Source organism: Aphelocoma coerulescens, chromosome 3 (genome assembly GCF_041296385.1).
Source record: "Aphelocoma coerulescens isolate FSJ_1873_10779 chromosome 3, UR_Acoe_1.0, whole genome shotgun sequence".
NCBI classification, from domain to species: Eukaryota; Metazoa; Chordata; class Aves; order Passeriformes; family Corvidae; genus Aphelocoma; species Aphelocoma coerulescens.
This window is the reverse complement of record NC_091016.1, coordinates 30658352-30679190: the sequence shown is the minus strand read 5'-3', so window position 1 is coordinate 30679190 and position 20839 is coordinate 30658352. Positions and strand designations below refer to the sequence as shown.

At 39.0% G+C, this 20839-nt stretch overlaps 1 protein-coding gene across 8 annotated transcripts in view; it reads right to left on the bottom strand.

The window, feature by feature from the left end:
• The window catches only part of EML4 (EMAP like 4), a 150249-nt gene that overhangs the window by 30583 nt on the left and 98827 nt on the right, over positions 1-20839 (bottom strand). For 5 of the 8 annotated variants that reach the window (XM_069009684.1, XM_069009682.1, XM_069009686.1 and 2 more), the window contains 4 exons: positions 18188-18213; positions 17721-17753; positions 5655-5778; positions 666-815 (listed from right to left, as the gene is read on the bottom strand). In XM_069009684.1, the coding sequence (XP_068865785.1) occupies positions 666-815; positions 5655-5778; positions 17721-17753; positions 18188-18213 (333 nt within the window). The remainder of the gene's footprint in view (positions 1-665; positions 816-5654; positions 5779-17720; positions 17754-18187; positions 18214-20839) is intronic. The other 3 variants (XM_069009683.1, XM_069009687.1, XM_069009690.1) reach the window with 1 other exon arrangement.

Sequence of the window (20839 nt, the reverse complement as noted above, 5' to 3'; positions counted from 1 at the left end):
GCAATTACACAGACAGGAGAAAAGAGCTTTAGATGACAAATTTTCTCCAGTCAGGTACAGCACAGTAGAGAGTTTATGATCATCATTATATTTTGTCCACTACTCTTCAGACTAACATAGCAGATTCTGTAATTACCTTTGCACCCACAATGACATTGACTTCAATTTTCCTCCTTCTCTAGGTTTTGGGTTTTTTTGCAGACATCTTTCTGACTTCCCTGACTCACTCTGTACGTGGACAGGGCATCTTTTAAAAAGTGAGAAAATGCTCAGTTTTCCAGTTTTCTAGTTCTCCTTTAAGATTGCATTTTTGCCATACTGCCTGTAAACAACTAAGTTAAGAGTAAGGCTAACAACAATTTTTTATTTCTGGGGTAACTATTTGGAATAATTTACGCAAAGAGCCTTTCTTCAACCTGCCATTCTTAGATTGTATACATATCCCCTTGCTTTACATTTAAACCAGACATCCTAAGCTAGCATGGACTGCACTAACACCATTTTTTTGTGCTGCGTTTACTACAGTGAAATCTACTGGGACTGATTAGACAGGAAATAACTACAACTATGATGACATTAATTAGTTTGTACATACAGTAGGAGAGGAAAAGAAATATTTCTGCATTATTACCCACACACTTACAAGGCAAATGTTGTATACTAACCATTTAACACAGTCTGTGTGACCCAAGTAGTGCCGCTGGGTTCGCTCCTCGTAGTTAAATAGTACCACCACTGAGGCTATGAAATACACTATTTCTCCGGTAGGAAGGAGGTAAACATTGGCTCGACAGTCTCTTCCACGATACCCATATCTATGGTGTTTTTTTTTTAGTCAAGGTTTTCATAATCACTGAATACCAGAAAAAAAACCAACCAGCTTTTTTTCCTTAAAGGATTCCCGGGGAGCTCTCATGTCAGCAAACGCTCTTTAACTTTTTGCCTCTGGAACTACAGCACAATTTCACTTGCACAGTTTAAAAAGAAAACAAAACAAACCCCATACAACTGGACTTTAGGAAACCAAATCCCTTAAAAAATGGTGATCACTGATGTTAAAAATAAGATGTGGTAGAAGTAAAGCAAATGCAGTATTGCAGTTTTGTAAAAATTTCCATGTGAAATTTCATTAGGTAACAGCAGGACTCGCTACTCTAATTTAACATTTTTTACAGCAACAAAGCTGTGTATCAGCAGACTGGGCAGCAGAGTATTGCTTTCATTTGGCCTTTTAAAACTATTCCTAATGCCCTACAGAAAGAGGCAAGCTTCTGCACAGCAGCTGCCAAGTTCAGGAAAGATTTCTTTAGACTGTTTTAAGAGTCTTTTTTAAACAAACCAAACTCAAAAGGAATTTACATGGTGAAAAATATTCTATCCAAATCTACCCAAAATACATAAAAGGCATGTTTTCTGTAGGAATATGCACAGCTCCTAATGACATTCAGAAGTTTTACACACTGCAAACGAGCCTTGGTTGGCACTGATCAAACGTTATTACAACTCATTATTTCTTTGGAACAGGTGCAGTTTTTTCTTCCTCTAGACTATGAATGTGGCTGCCTGCCTGTATGTCAGTTCCCTGGGTCACCAGGTACAATTAACATTGCAACTCGGACTTTAACATCTAACTCTGTAGCCCCAAAAATATTATTTTCCTGTTATGTCCTGCATTTCAGAGAGCTTTCCACTTCACTGCCAACTAATACACCTGCAACAGCAAGAAAAATATGGGAAATATATTAAGTAACTTTAGCTAAAGGATTCCAGGTTCAGGTCCTGGCTAATCAGGTAAATAAAAGGAAGTCAAAGGCCCACATGGAGAAAGCTGGATGGATGAAGATGGCCCTTTCTCATAAATGAAGGCAGGTGAAGTAGCTCAAGTTTGGGAGTATCTAAACTGGTATCTCCTAATGTGATAGCCTGACCTCCATTCTTCATGGGAAAGGGCTACCGTTCTATCAAAAAGAGCACCGCACCCCCAAAAATGCCCTTCTACACTAGCCTTCCTCTTTTGCAGTCCCACCAGACCACAGGGCTGCCATACCAGAGGAACACTTGTAAAATTAAACACAAGCTGTAATTAAACAATAGTTCAAAGAGGGACACTGCATTCAGTTGTCAATTACCCCTTTGGAGTGTGAAAAACAAAACAGATTTATATCTTGTTGTCTCCTGTTTAGTACAGAAGAACACAATGGCTCCCCTGAAGCAGAGATTATTCACTGGCTTGCTGAGCAAATGATATCGAGAGAAATGCTGATACAACACAATGCTGAGGGCAGGAAAAAAGGATGCCTCTCTTTCTCCTCCATTACTATTTACTTCCCCACTAGATTTTCTTCTTTCTTCATCTTTTAAACACTCATGGAACTAAAACCCCAGAATGGCCTTTTATAAAAAAAACCAAACAACAAACCAAACAACTGAACTTTCAAAAGCAATGGGCTACAATCCAATGAAAATATTTTTTCTATCCTGAAGCATTAAGAATGCTGTTTTAACTACCTTCTCAGAGGAGAGAGGCAGATTTCACTCATCTCCTGTATACAATAGGGAATGTATTGATAAGGATTTAGTAAGATTGACATCTTTGAACATTCATCCTAGAAAAGTATTAATGATTTAGACAAACATGTCTTTCCACAGCACAAGTCTTCCATGGTTAGCCAAGCTAGAGCTAAATACTTTGGCACCCACCACTGAGCTCTGACATTCATGAAGCTGCAAGAAAAAAAGGAAAAAAATTACATTTCCTCAATACCTTCTTTTCCTTTACCCCTCCTACAAAATAAAGTACCAAAGAATTGCTGCATTTTCTAGAAGCACATTTTTACAAACATGTAAAGGAACCACCTGTTTTGTGTGACAAATTTTTTTGCTTTCTTCTTTCTCTATCCCAGACTATCTTGAGTGGAAAAAAAGAGGGGCTGTTGCTCCACAGCAGTTCTTTCCTTCTCCACACACCCAGAACAAAGCAGCAGATATAATGCAATACAATTAATGCAATAAAATTAATGCAATAATTGACTGTGTCCCTACATAAAAAGGGGTGACACAACTTTGATGCTCGATTTCCACTGAATTTCAATGTTAATCTTTCACTGAAACAGATGATTAAATCAGGGAAATTGAGAGATAGTTGCCTTGATATTGTGATTATTTCTCACCAGTTGCAAGGACTGCATTGTCACAACACAGGATATGTTTAAAAACTTTAAGTTTTGGGGGTTTTTTGTTTGTTTGTTTGTTTGAACTGGCTGAAAATAGCTACTGCCCTCATGAAAAGTGATCCACCGTACACCAGAATTCAGCAGTATATTTACCACTGTCTTCAATTATTCTTAGAAGAGCACTATTGCTAAAAATAATCTCATAAAACAGAGTCTGAAATACCCTCCTGAAACTGAGCTACTATACACTGGGTGAAAGAATCTATAATCACTGTCAAAAGCTGCACTGACTGTGACCTCTGAAACTACTAAATAAGCCAATTTCGCTGTTAGTAGGAATGTCAGATATGCTTTAACCAGTTCTGAAGTGCAGTAGCAAAGATTGCACTACAAAGTAGGGATATTCAAACTAAATTATTTAATTTAGATGACATCACTCAGGAACCAGACACAGTCGAGAGCTCAGACATCCCCATGAGCTGCTTTATCTTGCCAAGCAGCTTAGGCATTTCTTCAAATGACAGTAATCTGCAAGGCAGACAAAAGCTAAGTTTCCTGAGTTGAATCTACAGTACAGGGTATCAGTAGTTGAATAAATCTACAGGAAACATCTAAAAAGGAGACACCCCCCCCCCCCCCCCAAACCAACCAACCAACCAACCAACCAACAAAAAAAACCCAGCCAAATAATCTGTCTGTTGTTTCCTTGAAATTGCTCATAGCTGATCACCATTTTCCAAAAGAGGAATAACAAAGAAAAACCCAATTATAAAAAATCATCCAGAAGGCAGAATTGAAATAAAAATAAAAACTATAAATGGAACTATTCAACACTCAGTTGAGCTTTCAGGTGCAAAACACTGACATTAGTAAAATATTCAGTGAATCATCACTGTCCCCATGCCCTTTTAATAAGGTGTACAGGGTTCAGTTTGTCATCATATTTGCAAGTTACAGATGTCTTGCAGATTTGTTCCCCTTGCTAAACTTAGGCATAAAGCAGAAGATCGCTGCTGCTGTATTTTCCAAACTGAAGAGGAATTTTGTTCAAATTCATAGAGACCAACATTTAGTCCTCATATATTTTACTGCCTTTTCCTCATTTTCTTCACCTTTGCACCCAAAAGATACCCTGTACTCTTAAATACACTGGTCTGATTTGGAATGACATTTCCTCAAACAGATTCCAAAACACATGAACAGTCCGTTTAAACTAGATGTATTTCGCTTTAATTAGACGTGAGCGGCCAACTGGTTTAACCTGAACTTAAGGTTCTTGGACATTAAATGTGTCCACACCAGGATTTGCACCTACTTAACTGAGGGTGTGATTCCACGATCAGTTTTCATCAGTCCAAACTGCTCACTGATGTTGGAAAAGCAGAGCTGATGTTCCTCCCGTATGTCAGTTCCAGCCCTTGCATGTTTGTGAGGCGAATCAAACTAATGTATCGGTCCTGCTTAAAAATTAACTTCACAAAAAACAATTACATTTCAGCCAGATCACTGACTGACCCAACTATACCACAGTCATGAGTGCCAGCATCAGCAACCAAGAGCTGTGATGGTTGGAAAACTGGGTACCACAGCTTTACAAAGCATGAGAAAGAGCTCTGTTTTCCCTCCAGTCAGACTATAATCCGAAACTTTCCTCCTGACATTGATAGTGTATCATCAACATTCCTAAAAAATCTTCCTGCTTTCAGCAACATCAGAGCATCAAACTTCAGATTATTACAACTCAAGTGCTGCCTAGACATGTTATTTTACTGAAGCACTAAGAAACTTACACAGTCACAGCTTACTGGAAAAATCTGCAGAGATGGGGGAGTGACAGGAAGACCCAAAAGTGTGCAAAAGCACATCTCTTAAAATGAACTTAACGTCTGATCTAGTAAACTTGTAGAACTGTCATCAGCCACCCACCTACTCAGTTCTTCAAATGATAAATTTAGAGCATTTAATACAAACTAGTTTCCAAAGAAATTAACTGCTTCACTTTGGAGCTGAAACACAGCAGCAGTGCCAAGGATGGCAATCCTCACTCCATAGGAAAGGACAACAAACTCAACATCTTCCATAGTTCTTAAGCCTCCTAAAGAAGGATCAGAGATGGAAAACTAGCAATGTTCCAGAAGCCAAGCCTACATTAATATAGTGGGAGGCAGAGGGGGACATTTGTGAAACTCTGTAACTCTCCAAAGACGTGTTCTTTCACACAAAATATAAATCAGTTGATAAATTAGAATTAGTGTCAACAGCAAAACAAAGAAAAAGTACAGTATTTCTGTATCTATGTAGTCTGCCATTTAAAGCTGTACTATTCAGGACTTACAAACCACGTCCATTGTTATACTAATTTGAACATTTTTCCTCACTGTTAATTTTTACCTCTTAACAGAGAAGAGACAAGACTGGATGCTAAAAGGGAAAAATGCAGGACAAGACAAAAAGGGAACAGCAAGCAGTTATTAAGGATACACCCACTCCAGTTTTAACTTTTCAGGAGGCAGCTCTGTCCTAATATCATCATAGTTTTCTACATCAGAAGGAATGAACATTGTGATTGGTCGGCCTCGCATGAACATCTTGATATATTCTCCCTCTGTTGAAACAAAAAGGCACATTAATCATGTGGCAAGTTTACACAAGAAATAAGAACAAAAGAAACCAGTAATAAGCAGAGAGATGCAAATCACACTGGTTGTATAACATTTATTTTTGAAATGTGAGCTTGGTAAAGGCCCAGAATTTATTTTTTTAAATGGAACATTAAACACACACAAAGTAAGCATTAGTTGAATTTGTGATAGAGCAGACTGAGCATGTAACATTTTAGACATGCAAGTTAAGTTATAAAGGCAAAATTCAAATTCAAATCTGAAATGGAATAAATAATTAGTCACAGAATTACACTATAAGGTATTTCAGGTTGAAAAAGACCTGAGGAGGTCTCTAAGTCCTACCTCTGCCTGGCCATGAAGCCAGACTAGGTTCCTCAGGCTTTTGCCTAATCCAGATTTGAAAAACTCCTAGGATGGAGATGGCACAGCCTCTCCCAGCACCTGACAGCACCTCAGGCACCTTGCTCCCTGCAGCCCCTCTGTCCCCAGACTGTATTCCTGCCAGGGACTCTTTCCCACAGGTGCAGGACTCGGTATCTGTCCCTGCTGAATTCTGTAAGGTTCCTGCAGGGCCATCGCTCCAGCACAGCCCCTGGGCCCCGGTCTGCTGCCACTGTGAACCCAAGAGCCTACTGTGCCACCCACCTCAGGTCATTGCTACAGATGCTGAGCAGGGCAAGGCCAGGCCAGAATCCTGCAGACCCCATGTGTCACCTACTGGCCACCAGGTACAGGATGACCCACCAACCACGACCCTCTGAGGCCAGCTATCCAACTGGTTCTTTCTCCCACCCAGCTGCCCACCTTCCCAAATCCTAACAGCTGAGCTAAGACACAAGGCCACTGCAGGAAAAAGTGTCAGGAGCTTTGCTGACCAATATAATCAAGGATTATATATCATCACAAACTAATACAGCAACCTGAGTTATGAAGCATTGTATCCTGAAGAATGGGAAGAAGCAACAGCTCATAATGACTCCAGCTAATATTGCCTATAGCTGTGACAAAACACATGTCTATCTCTCTCTGGGGTCATCTGAGCACTTCACATGCCTTTAGGAGTTCCTTTTCAAGCCAAGTGAGCTTACTGACCACCAGGGAAAATTACAGCTTCTTTTCAAAAAGCACTGATGACAAAGAGCCAAATATTTCACTAACTTTGCATCAATGAAGTAGTAACTTTTTATAGCTCTTCAACTTCTTCAACTATCCATTTTTAGTAGAAATATTAACCAAAGGAATATAATATTCTGCTGTGAATTTGGAACACTGACACTTTTTTATGAGTGGGGATTTGAAAATCATAGCAGACACAGAGAACTCAAGAGTTCAAACCAAAATTTAAATAGTTGAGTAGAACTGGAGTAGAATAGCTGTAAATTAGCAACAGAGTATTAAGAAATCTCTAACCACATTTGACACAACTAAGACCTAAAATTAAGTTTTCTAAACAATTACTTTTGTACTTCTTAAAAAAAAAAAAAAACATGAAACAGACTTCCCCATAATGCCCAAGGAATGCTTGGAAATATTTCCCCAATTAAGCATAAGATTAATACTCAGACTGCAATGATTGTGCAATCTAAGTCTGGCATTCCCTAAAACATCTGAAATTGAAATGATGAGAAACTCAGACTTATTTCCACAGAACCATAACTTAATAGTTCAAGTCAGACTTGGAGATCTAAAAAGGCAACAGAATCAGCTAATTTTGGTGACAGCAGAAACAATGTAGTCTCAAAAACAGTTTCTTCTGCTAACAGAAACATTTTTAGAAGACACAAAAAATGAGAAATAATCAAAGTTGTGAGCTAGACTACCCTTAAACTAGGATTTCTACCCTTCCCTGAATTTGAAATACCCCTACTGTACAGACCACAGAAACATATTCTGTCCAACTGCAGTCAGAGAATGAAAGAAGAAAAACTCGTAACTATTTTCATCCACTAAAGATATAAAGCAATTTTGTAGAACGTTTGGAAATTAATTCTTGACACTCAACCTAGGCAAGATAGAAAAAGAGCAAAAAACAGACCTACAGGAAAAATATGGTGAACATTCTAGATTATTTAAAGGAAGTATTTCTATCATAAAGGATTTTATAATTTCATTTATAGTGTTGTGTGAAAGTCTGTGGAATACCTCCTCAGGTCTAAAAACAGCACAAAGCACTAGCTTGGAATACAGCACTGATGATCCTAGCACACAGCAATTATTTGGACAGCATTGGCACATACTGTGGTCACCAAACCATATATTGTGTTCAGTAACTCCTACCTTAGAAAGATCTACCCATGAACCTGTGCATGATTTTAACAACACTGCATTGCTCAGACTTAACTAGAACAATGAAACTGTATACCTGAACAAAAGCTAGTTAGGAGTGTTCTTCTACATGTGTGACACCCACTGTGAAGATTTCCCAACACACATGGCTCAATTTGTCAAAAACTTCTGGTTTTCCTCTTAACACACTGTAGTTCTACAGGCTTAAGAGTTTTAAATATTTTTGTTTGTTTGATGAAGCAGACCATTATCAAATTTACCAAGTTCCCACACCTGAAAAAATATTATTAGTGTTTTGAAGTCAACCTTCTGAAAACAAAAATGCATTTTACTTGAATTTTGTGTCGCTTTTGATCCTGATAGAACATTTACCCTATGCTGGAGGCAACAGCTCAAATACAACTGAAAGCTACTGCAAAACAAACCCCACAGGTTCCAGAAATTATTCCTGAACAGGAATCATAATAATTGAACTAACACATATATAAAAGCTTTTCTTATTTAGCATGTTAATACAAGGAAAGTTGAGCCATATAAGTCTGGTATGAAAGGAACAAATATTGAAGAGATGAAAATCAGTTGTCTTGCTTGTTTCCAAGAACAAACAGGGGTCCTTTAAACAAGTACCCGGTGAGTCCCTCCACTTAGAACACTAGAAAACTTGTCCCAGATAAAATAAAAAAGAACAAAGAAAATCACTCCCTGGTAGCTAAATTAGACAAAATAGTTATTGTACCAAATGTGCACTGCTTAATTGAATTGCTAAGAAAAGCTAAAGATTGGAGCTGTCACTAGTTTGATGTGAATGTTTAGATAATTACTCTAAACTAGTACCATGTCTCATATATCCACCAATATTATTTTTTATAGCATGTATATTCAGAGATAAAATAACACTGGCCAAACCCAAGAGTAATGTATTAACAAGGACCTTTCTATTAAAATCTGGCACCCACAGTCTTATAAATTAATACCTGAGGGTATTTACAAAAGGCTGTTCATTGTTAAACCATAAATTCTTAATTTAACACTGAGCTTGACACTTCTGGTTCCACAAGATCAGTGCAAAATGACACCAAAAATCTAGGATCAAATTTCTCATTGTTGCTTAGAACAGTGGAGACAACCTGCAACTGAAGTTCTAATGGATGGAGGCAGTTGCACCTGCTGGACTCTGCAGATGAGAGAGATGAGGAGTCCAAGAGGAATTCAGTCAAGTCTCTGGCAGCAGAGACTCTCCTGGAGCTTAGGGAAAAGAGTATCTACAAGGCATTCAGATACAAATTAGCTCTCTGAAGTTTCCCATTGAAGAAAGAACATTTTTTTACCTTTATTGGCTAGATCAATTTACTCCAGATTACCTTTGAAGATACATATTTAAAACACTTGCTAGAAAGACACAGGCTAGGTAAAACTTGATTAAGCCTCTCCCTAAAGAAAAGGAAGGATTAGAAGAAAAGAAACAACCCACTGGAATAATTTTTTTTTTTTTGTCTAATACTGTAAATTTTCTTTTGTTAGAATAACGTGTAGAGCAGATATAATATTAATGTAAAAATCTTTTGAAATACTAGAGAGGATGACAGCATATCCACACTATTCTCAAATAGCAATTAATTGCCTGAGGCCAAATTCTTGTATTTGCAACTTAAGAAAATCAGTGATTTAACTCTTTCATACTTTACTTGCTCAACTGAATGATCAAGAGCATTAGACTATGTTCCTTTGCTGCAGCCTCAATATTTTCCAGTAGAAAGCAGCATGTCTAGACTTTTTTTCCCTTCTTTTGGGAGAAAAGAGCCTTGGTCATGTTATGACAGATATGTATATAAGGGATGACAAGAAGTCAAAAATTTTAAAGAGATTGGGTAAAAAATTCACCAAACCCCAACCAACAAAAAATCCTTGACAATTCTGGTATCTACCAGCCTGAAAACACTAGGTATGAAACTAAAAATTCTTTATTCTGTATAAAGAGATATTCAGACCCCACTATCCACTGTGCAGAAGCATCTGGGGAAAGTGGGGCTGTGGAATGTGTGTGGAAAGGGCCAGGTGGGCATACTGTGAAGAACCATTGGCACTTGCTAAGTTAATTAATCTGCAGCCACAGACATCCTATAAATCCTTTCAAATATGGATCAAACCAACCAAAAAGTACAGTTGAAGCTCTGCAGTAGCACACCCAGGTGCTATGGACTATCCATGCCACACAAAATATAACAGCTCAGGCCCCGAGCTGCTACAAAAAGAAGCATCAAGTGACTGCAGCGCCCTGGCTCCAGGGGCCAGCTCTTCACCAGGAACAGCTGTAGCTGCTTTTTGTGCAGCTTTGAGCTCAAATTCACAGCCCTTGCCAAACTCTGCTTGGCTCTACAATATTTCACCTCTGGAGCCTCAACAATCTCTTTACACAAGTGCCAGGGAACATGGGATCAGCACTCCCAATTTATGGTCCCAGGATTGGCTCAGGCATATTAGCCTCACATAGCAGCCCTCTGGGCGTGCTGGACCTAAGCAGACTCCATGCAGGTCTTGGCTCTCCATGGGTTCCCCAGAGGTTTGGGGAAATTATTAACTCGGCATCAAAGATGCAGAAACACTTAATTTGACTAAAATGTGGCCACAGTCAGCTGAAGTGACACAAAAACACTGCTCAGAAGGAGAGACACAAAGAGAGAAGGCAGGACATGGCGAGGGTGCATGTAAAGGTGGTCTTGAGCACTGTTCAGGCATGTGGCTTTGAAAATTAATCCAATGAGCTGGAGAAACTTCATGACTTGTCTCAGCTCAGCCTAGTCCAGCCTGACAGATACCCAACATGCTCCCCCAGCACCCTCTCTCTGCTCGCGTCAATGTTTTTTACTCCACAGGATGCTGCAGCATCCACTTTGGAGAGCAGAGCCTTGGCTGTCACTGGAGAGACACAAACACACTCTGCTGATGTGTTTCAGAATAGCATCCAAAAACCTCCTCCTACTACTAGTTGGAAACCTCTCAACTTCCAGGTGACAATAATCCAAGGCCAGGTTGTTTTCTTTCCGTGTGTGTGTGACAGCACAGCTGCTCTCTTCAGCACAGGTCTGCCCTCAGACAGAATCTGCTGTCAGAAAGTGCATTGGGTGAGCATGAAAATAGCAACCCTCCCAGCCTGCATATTCTGAAAACATAAAATCATCCGGCTATTTAACTCTCTTTTTGCATAATAAGGGTTTAGGCTGTTCCTACAGCACCACAAAACTTAGCTTTCATGATTATGGGTGCATGCAGTATTACAGAGGAGAACCTACCAGGGTTTTGATGCATTAACACTTTCCACAAGGCCTCTATCTCCACTAGAATTACTTCTGATACATCCTGGGACTGCTTTTATGTTTTCTCAATAAGTGAGTGGTTCAATCTTCCTACAATTAAGTTGCATGTTATAGCCCTTTTCCCTACCATTTAATTCTGGCAAGCACCTATTTATAGCTAGAACATTGCTAGCAACTCCTGTATGTGTGATCTCTCACTATGAATAATTTAATTACATTTTATACTACTCCAGCCTCAGGAACATCTCGGTCTCACTGTATTAAAATCTCAGCTTCCAACTCGACCAGTTTGGACTCCCAGCTTCGTGTCATCAGCGAAATTTCAGTGCTTCTACTTCCCTGTGTTCAGTTCATTAGTGTAAACACTAAGCCAAATAGGTCCCAGCAGACTGGAGGCAGATGTTAGGAACCAAAGTATTTACAGCATGTTCTTTGGAAGTTTACAGCCTGACAGAGAGGAAAGGAATAAATATGTTGGTGAAACAAGGTGCTGCTAGTGAGAGGGAGCTCCAGAAGCCTGGCTGACCTGCAAGGATACAAGTGCATCTTCTCTGACAGACACTGTAAGCCAGCATAGCTACCTTGCACACAAGGAACCTGTTGATAAGGCATGGCAGTCCAGGACTAAAACTGGGGCAAATAAAAACTTGTAGGCAAATAGTGGACTGGCTGAAAGTTTACTGCAAAGCCTCCTTGTACCAAGAGCAGATTCCCGTTAACATGAATCAGCTTTTAATCAGGCCTTATAAGAAAAGAAGAAGAAAGAAGGAGCAGCTCAGTAACATTTAAATTCAACTCCCAACAATTTCTATTAAATCACCTTTGGAAGAAACCTTAAAACCCAGCAATTCAGGGAAAGCAAGCTGGAAGGTAAGGCCAATGAAAAACCCTGCAGGTGATAACAGAGAGCAAAGATATTGCAATACAAACCATCTGAAAGGCTGAAATTCACGTTACCAAGACGCCAGCACAGAAAGACTCATGCAGTGGCACTTAAGCAATTTATTACTTTCTGTCAATCATATTTTTAGGGGAATATGAAAGGCTTGCAAAAGAAAATAATAAAAATAATGGGAAAGGAGGAGAAAAAAAGATCAAAGAAGTCTTTGTAGATTAACTCAGAAGTATCTGGAGCAAAAAGCAATTCAGAAGATATGAAAGCTGCTACCCAGATACTCCAGAAATTTGAAGACAGTGACACTACAAAACCAAAGTCTTCCTGTTTTCTAAAAAACATGCCACAAAAAGAAATCATCAAGTACTTTTGTAGAAGCACATGAAAAACCTTCACCCTCAATTAATGATTTCTTCAACAAAACTAGACAAAATATTAGAAGAATGTGTTTTTTATTACACTATTCCTCATTAGACAAGACACTTTGAGGTTGCCCTGCAAGTCTGTGCTGTAATTAACTGCTCTTCAGCTAACAAGTGTATACATAATGGGATGTCTAATGAGCATACAGTAGATTACACACACACATACATATATATATATATATATATACACACACACACACACACAAGTTAAGTTCTAAAGGAATTATTACAGTAATTTTGCAAATTATGACTATTTTGCATTAGGTCCCACCCCATCTAGTTTGAAAGATCAACATGTGCCAATGCACTAAAACCCCAGCTCAGCTCTATTTGTGTGTAGCAGCACCCTAAAGTGATTTACAAGCAAATGAAAAACCCCAAAAGACTCCAACTAGCTTGGCCAAGCAGAACAGTCTAGTAACATAGAATAAACTACCACATCCAGGGTACATTCATTAATCTGTCTTCACCTTCCAGTTGCTTGACCAGTGAAGTTACGCTTTTTAATACTACAAATAGCTTCTTTCCCACAAGCCTTCTGCTTTCAGGCCTGTGTCCAAGAACTCTGCAGGACCACTGACCTGAGGGACAAGAGCTTATAACCCTGTTTCTAATTCAAACCAGTGCTAACAGCACAGAGACAAATAACCAAATTCAGCCACCAAGCCCAGACCTGTACATTCTATATGTTACAGTGGAATTAAAACGTGGCTGCAGGTCTGCCATCTCTCAGCCCAAGCTATGATGTGCCAATGCCTGCTGAACCTGACAAACAGACGTGCATTGCTGTTATTGAGCCCTGGTGCAACACCAACTGAACAGTCAAGTACAACAGATGAGACAAGAGACTTGCCTTGATTTGGAATGATTTTACAGCTTTGCCTTGAAATTTCTTAACAGATCTTTGGTTAATAATTTGGATACTCTGATAAGTAAACTTTGCTTTTTCACCTATTAGGTGACATTAAGAATCTAGGTATTAACAACAGTTACCATTAGCACTGAAATAACTGAAGTTAAATATTGAACTCCAGCTTTTCATTAAAAAAAAAAAAAGAAGAAAACCAAGGACTCAAAAAGGAATACTGGACACAAAGAAGCTCAATAAGACTATCTAAATGCTTCCTGCTTAAATAATAAAATCCAGACTTCACCAAGAATCAATGACAAAAACTCCCAAATACACAATTTTGTTTTGTGACAGTACTGATGGTTTTTAATAATATGCACTGTGCCTGAACAAGAGCAAGAAGCCCAATAATGACAGACTGGGTCTCCATTTGTCCTCAGGTACATGAGCACCTTAAACAACCATCTGATACAAAATCTCTGTCTGATGAAAAAGTGATCTGAGGTAGCCACTGAATTCTGCACTCTCAGCAGACAGGACACATTGTCAGCAGGGTAAATTTTTTCCATTGTGTGCTCCATGGCTGTTCTGTCTGTGAAGCTAAAACTACAGTACAGTTAAACTAACAGAAGAAAAAGTACTGGAAACTAATAAAGCACAATTTAAAAAAACCCAAAAAATAAAACCCAAAAAACTTAGGAATGCAGTGAATGTTTTTCATTAATTCTTTCACATATGGTTTTTATTGCCACTCAAGAAGTTTAAGTGTCTCTTATTACTTTATAATAAGTGAACAAGTGATTCATATATGGAGCTGCTATCACTGAAAACTAAACTCAAACACAATCTCAGTGAAATAAATTACCTTTTATCTTAAAATAAGCCAGGTCTTTAACTTCTGGGTATAAAAATATGAATGCCTTATGATTAATATTTTAAAAATGTTTCTGCTGAAGTCAGAAGCAAGATGGCTTTTATAGGCAATTAGAAACACCTGCTGGTAAAGAATTTAAAAGAATAACTTTAGTTAGGGTCCTTTTAAGGCTGTAGTAAGCACCTGCTCATTTCACCCATAGCTTTATTGGATTTTCACAGAATTTTAGTACTGGATTTTATCGTAAAAGGGCTGGTGTGGTTTACAAGGACAAACAAACAAACTGACCCTATTACCTCTGCTTCAGCACATACCCAGAAGCATAAAGCTCAGGCCTAACTTAACGTGAAGTACAAGCAATTCAACCCGAGTGGGAGAGATAAAGGCACCGAGGGAACAAAACTGGGTACTGAGAAGGTATGAGATGAGCACTGCAACACCTGTGGCTTAGGCATGGACATAAACAGAAGAAAATCAAGTGGCTGCACACAAGGCAGCTGCAGGCTGCAGCTCCCCATGCTGCTGCTGCTCCTGGCAGAAGAGAATTGTCTGTGTCTTGCTGACATTTACATGCAACACTCTCAGGGGGGCTCCACACCAAACCAAAGCCAATTCTGACACCACAGCTAATGCCTTTCACTGCTGAAGCTCATCTAAGACCCTCACTTGCTCCTCAAGTCTTTAATAGCTAATGCCAACACCAACAGAAACCACAATGGATCTACACAGACTATCACAAGACAGATATTACTGCAGTAACTTCTGCTGCTAGAAAAATTAGATTCCAAGAACTACGCATGCAAAAATGTATTCATCTGTATTTTGTGGTACTATACTATACTAACATTTTCAAAGCTGTTTCTTTATTGGGTGAATCAAAAAATGGAAACAAAGTGATTCCAGGATGTTCAAAGCAACACAAAATTGTCATCTTCCATCCCATTATCCCATGCAAACACCTTCTGCTATGAAAGTCTGCAATTTCACAGTGATTCCAAACTTATTTTAAATGTGTATAAAGACACTGACGTATTTTTACCATAGATTTGCTTTGAAGCTTGACGCTTTGCACATCAGCAGTCTTCTCAAGAGCCTCCTTCACAGAATTCCTAGGTCTAGGAAGCACGTGGACACAATCCTTATGGGAGGTGAATGCTGGGGGCATACACAGTGTTTTACACACAGCTCAGTGAAATGAGCAGCTCAGGGGAGCTGCTGTAACTTAATTAACACCGTGCTAGAGACTGCTCACCCCTAGAGGCAAAGACTGACAAGCCACAAAGGAGTGTTAAAGCAGCTGTAACTTCCTGTGCCTTTTTGTTCCAGAACAGGAAAGTTCTGTACAAACACCATGAGCAAGGGCAACTCTTCATCCCAACCTGTCCAAGCCAACACTGTCCAAGTCCACAGGATTTACCTCAGAAACCTTATGCTGTCTGTGCAACTCTTCAGCTTCCTGACCAGCTGGGTCAAGGTGCCAACTGGAAATTGGTGTACTTATGTGGCAACCGTCAAGTACAAAACAGGCTAAAGTCGCCTGCCCTGACAGAGGAGTGACAAAGTATTGCTAAGCTTATACTGGAAAGGATGGGTGAACCTGCTCCAACAACAGTAACTTACACCTTTTTTTCTGTGGCAGTAAACACAACACAAAAACTACCACAGTCACACACATAGAGACACACAGACATACTCTAAAACCTGTCAAAAAATATATTCAATGGTCCACATTTAAAAAAAAAAATCTTTGAATTCTCTGACTGCAAATGCATCCATGTTAGAGGCAGTTTTGCAACTCCACGTGTTTAAAATGGAGCAAATGCATTTTCTATGACAAGACTTTCCCTCCACCTCCCATATATGTGGGGCCCTGCTATCTGCATCATGTTTCTCTTTCATTTCAGTTAGGCTCAGGACAGACTGTGGCATGACACACTTGGAAGGTGCCCATTCATCACATCCTCAGCATAATAACACAGTAGATAGCAGGGAACACATCGAGGCTACTGAAGTTCCAGTTCCCAGAATGAGAGAACTTCAGGATGGTCCATTTTTGGCAGACCATGCAGAGTTGCAGAAGCATGCTGTAAGGAAATAATTAGTACTGAAGGTATTTTAGCTATACACAACTTTGTTTTGTGAAAAGCTGTTTTTACTAGAAAAGGTATTTTTAACAGAACAGTTTTATTCAAAAACTTGCAAAGCTAAATTGCAGCTGGTCTGGCCACTACTGATTAGCTTTCCTTTTACAGTAACCACTGCTGCACACGGTGTACTGTTCCACAGCTGGTGTTAAGCACCGTGGCATAAAGAAACATTTCTTCTTTGTTCTTGATACTTATTCATTCTCTTTCACACATCTTGTCTCTGAAGACGCTCTTGGTAAGCATCAATTCAGAATATTTTTATACCTGTAATTTCTCTGTGAACTAGAAAAAGATAAAGCAATTGGATTCAAGTTGATTTTTGCTTTTATTCCAACTATTTGTACATGAACTTTCAAAAAAAATCTGAGGGCTTTTTTTTCTTGTTTTAAGGAACCAAAAGCAATCAAACTGTGAATAATGTAAACTTGCTGGCAGCACAGACTCTGAAGACGACAGATTTGTTAATTAGCAGAAAAAAAGCACGAGACAAAACCCCTGTACATAGATCTGTTGTGTACAGCATGCACTTGGGTTACATGCTTTAGTTTTGAAACTGCATGCTTCAGTACAGTTTGCAGGACATCAAAGCAGAGTAGCTTTGCAACAACAGAAGTGGACTTCTTTTGCTGTCACATCCCACCAGATCAGATAGATGGCTCCTTTTCCTTATGGAACAGGCCAGCAGCAGCAGGTAGCCACAGAACGCAAGATTCATTGGTGCAAAGACACAGACTTCAGAAGAGACTCATTTTTCATTTCAGGAGACTGTATTAAAACCTTCAGTCTCTGTTCTTGTCTAATCAGCATTTATATGTTGTAATATTGGCAAGACAGAAAGCTGAGATAAAACAAATCTTTTAGTTGGCAGTTCTTAATACTCTGATATCTTAGGCAACAATGCAAGACTTCCATTTGAACACATATTCCTCTCCAAGGAAATTATGTGTGCTTGTAATTTATTTTAACTATCCCCAAATAATCCCATATAGATTGCAATGTGCACATGCATATAAAGAGTTGAAATATTAAGAGAATATGCATTGATACTCTTTGATGGTGAAAAGCCAAATAAAAGATTCGTGAGAGTGCTAAATTAGAAGAAAGCAACCAAAGGGCATAGCTTAATTCTTACCTTGGCTGTTTTTTTCACGAGTTGACATTTTTGCTGGTTATGGGACAGAAATAAAATATCTTAAAACTATTTCTAAAGTCTCACTCACACCTGCTTGGATGAAGACTGGCACATAGGTCAAAACTTGAGATTTGTGTTTTCATAACCGCTCTCTATGCACATACATATTGAGAAAATAATTTTTAAAAAGGGGCTTGTAAATCAAATCCTCCCACCACCCACCTACTGAAAATTTCTGTTCTTACTAAAGATCCAATCTGATGAGGTATTTCTCCATAATTTCAAAGATTCATATATATGTCTGAAGTAACTTTTTGCCAAATGAATTCTTGGAGCTGATTAACGCCATTTTACCTCTAAACCCCTGTTTCATATGCCTATGTCCCAACATATTCATTTACAGGATTCAATCAAAAGCAAATATTTTCAACTTCATCCAGTATTTAAAAATAAATAGTTTTACTTACCTTGGCTGACAATGACATCTTTGTGCCTGGGGAAAAATTCAAAATATTATCATTAATAATATGCAAAATGCTTATCAAGGCAATACCATCTAGTTTTTACTCATTATTGCATTTGGCAATCTCATCAGATTCTGTGTACTGTATAACTGTAGTATAGGATGCTCAACAGCTAATCTTGACCATTGCAGTGCATTTTTACTCATTCTATGCAGTTCACTGTATCTTTCAAGTAACTTGAAGTCTTTGGCCCTATGGCAAGGGCTTCTAAGAATTACTCTGATAATTACAAAATACAAAAAGCTTTGAAAAATAAATTATGGAGGGCATGTTCCTTGTGCACGGAAAATTCCATTTTGAGAGTAAGAACTTGTAATAGCCAAATGTTTTACGCTGCCAAACATCCTCAGGCCTGCATGCAAAGCATTTAGCACCTGTCAAAATAAGCTGTCAGCATACAACAGCACAAATTTTTCTAGGAATTAACTCTATTGGACACATGGATTAAATGTAAGCAAGTTCCAGTTTCATTTAAACCAGATCCCTGCAGCATTACTGGATGTGCAACACAAAGTCTTCAACAGACTGTAGTTGAGACATCTCTTCTTACCAGAGCCAGAAATTAGTTACTCATAAAAAAACCTCAGTAATTTTTTTTTTTGGTGAAGAGGGAAGAAATACTAATTTCCAGCATCAGACCTACTTCTTAATGGAATAACACTCCTTGATAGGAGAATGTATTGCACAAAACACCCTCTTGAATTAATTTGAAATTCAGCAGAAAGATATGAGTGGCATCCAGTATTTTTAGCTGGATGGAGGTCAAATTTTTGTAACAGTGACAGAGGGTCAAGCATATGCATGAGGAAAGTCATCTCTGGCTGTTGGTGGAATCACCCTTTACCACACTGCCAAATGAAAAATGTAAAGTGGACTCCCAGTCTTGCCTGAAAACCACTGAATGATGGGCTGCCATGGGAACCCTCTTACTTCTTACTGCTTTATCAGACTGATTTACAGCTCGGTGCTGACTTGAAGACGAGCAGCGTAAACAAAGTTCATATCCTGAGCTGATAGTGCAAAGCGTTTGTAAAACATTTCTACCCTGGGGCCCACATTAGGGGCTGAATTCTATTCCCTTGCACAAGAATCCATAGCTTCAAGCAGATGAGGCCAATGTTTCTCAACTGGGAGCAATAAATGCAGTATAACAATATGCCTTTGCACAATACCAACCAGTTCTTATGGAAATGTGGCACGCAGGATGCAAGTAAGAAATGAGTATTAATGTGTGTCCTTGTATGCAAACAGCGCCTCTGCTACAAATCTGAGCACAAGACCAAGGTGCACAACGATAAAACACCCAGTCTTCAACCAGGTGATGGTCTACAATTCACGTTTGAAGCTCTGTTTCTGCCAAATATAGTTAAGATACAACAGCTTCAAGTTATGAACAACTTCCTCTAACAATAATTAAAACTAATCTTTTCTTGTCCACACTTTTGTTATATATCCAACTTTTTTCTGCATTAGAGACTGTAGAAGGGCAACATTTAAGGTCTCTCAGAAATCAGCATACTCATAGAAAAATGGAATAAAATACTGGTCTATTTTGACCATGTCTGAACAAATATATAAAATGTCAGTAAAAGTAAAACTTATTTTTTACTTTTAGCAAATTTGAAATACGTATCACACCACGAAAGGTACTTTTGCAGCATAGCAAAAACCCCAGCAAAAAAATCAAGGCAGAGGGTTTTGTCATTCCCAAATATTATCCCGCAGCACCCTGCTACAATCTATATTGCCAAAGGGCTTTTAAATGCCAACAGTGAAAACCAATTATAAAAGGAAAGGAAATACTTGCAAAATATGTAATGCATAGTTCCCTCACACAGAGCACTCCACTGCTCTGCAGAACTCTTCAGGCTAAGCACAAAGCTTTTAGTAAATGTGCCGATATCCACACCCAACATTAGTTTGGTTTTGTTCTTCCCATTCCTAGGGAAGAAGGAATGCACTTGCACCACTCTCGACTATGTATTTAACAGTCTTATATGCAATCGAGGGAGAGAACTACAGACATAATCATAAAAAGACTGGCAATTACTCTGAAAGGTCTGAAGTGCTTTGTTTGTCAGAATGGGAGGGGTTTTCAGGTAGTTCTGCCTTGGACCAGTTAAGGGCTATTTGAATGACAATTAACAAGCAGATCTAGGAATCTGCAGACAACACCAAGCTGGAAGAAGCTGCCAGCATAATGGGGGGATATTGGCAAATAGGAGAGGGGTCAGTCAAAAAATCAACACAACAATTTCAGCAAAATTTCAACCAAATCAGAAAGAGAAACGAAGTGTGTGAATGCAAAGCGGGAAGCCCAACTGGCAGAGAGTACTGAGGACAAGAGTGGGTCACAAGGGGGGTCAACAATGTGAGGTTACAACAAAAAGCAAACTCTTGCCCCTGTGCTGACAGGAGCAGGAGTAACTACCGAGCTGTTCACCCCCAAAGGCCTTCACTGGAGACCACAAACCAAGAAAACCTGCTGCTGAGGAAGGGGATGAGAGCAATGGTTGGCTACAACACACCACCTGCTGAAGGTGACACTGAAAAGAAGATCCCTACCTATTGTCTAGAATCTGCAATCAGGAACCT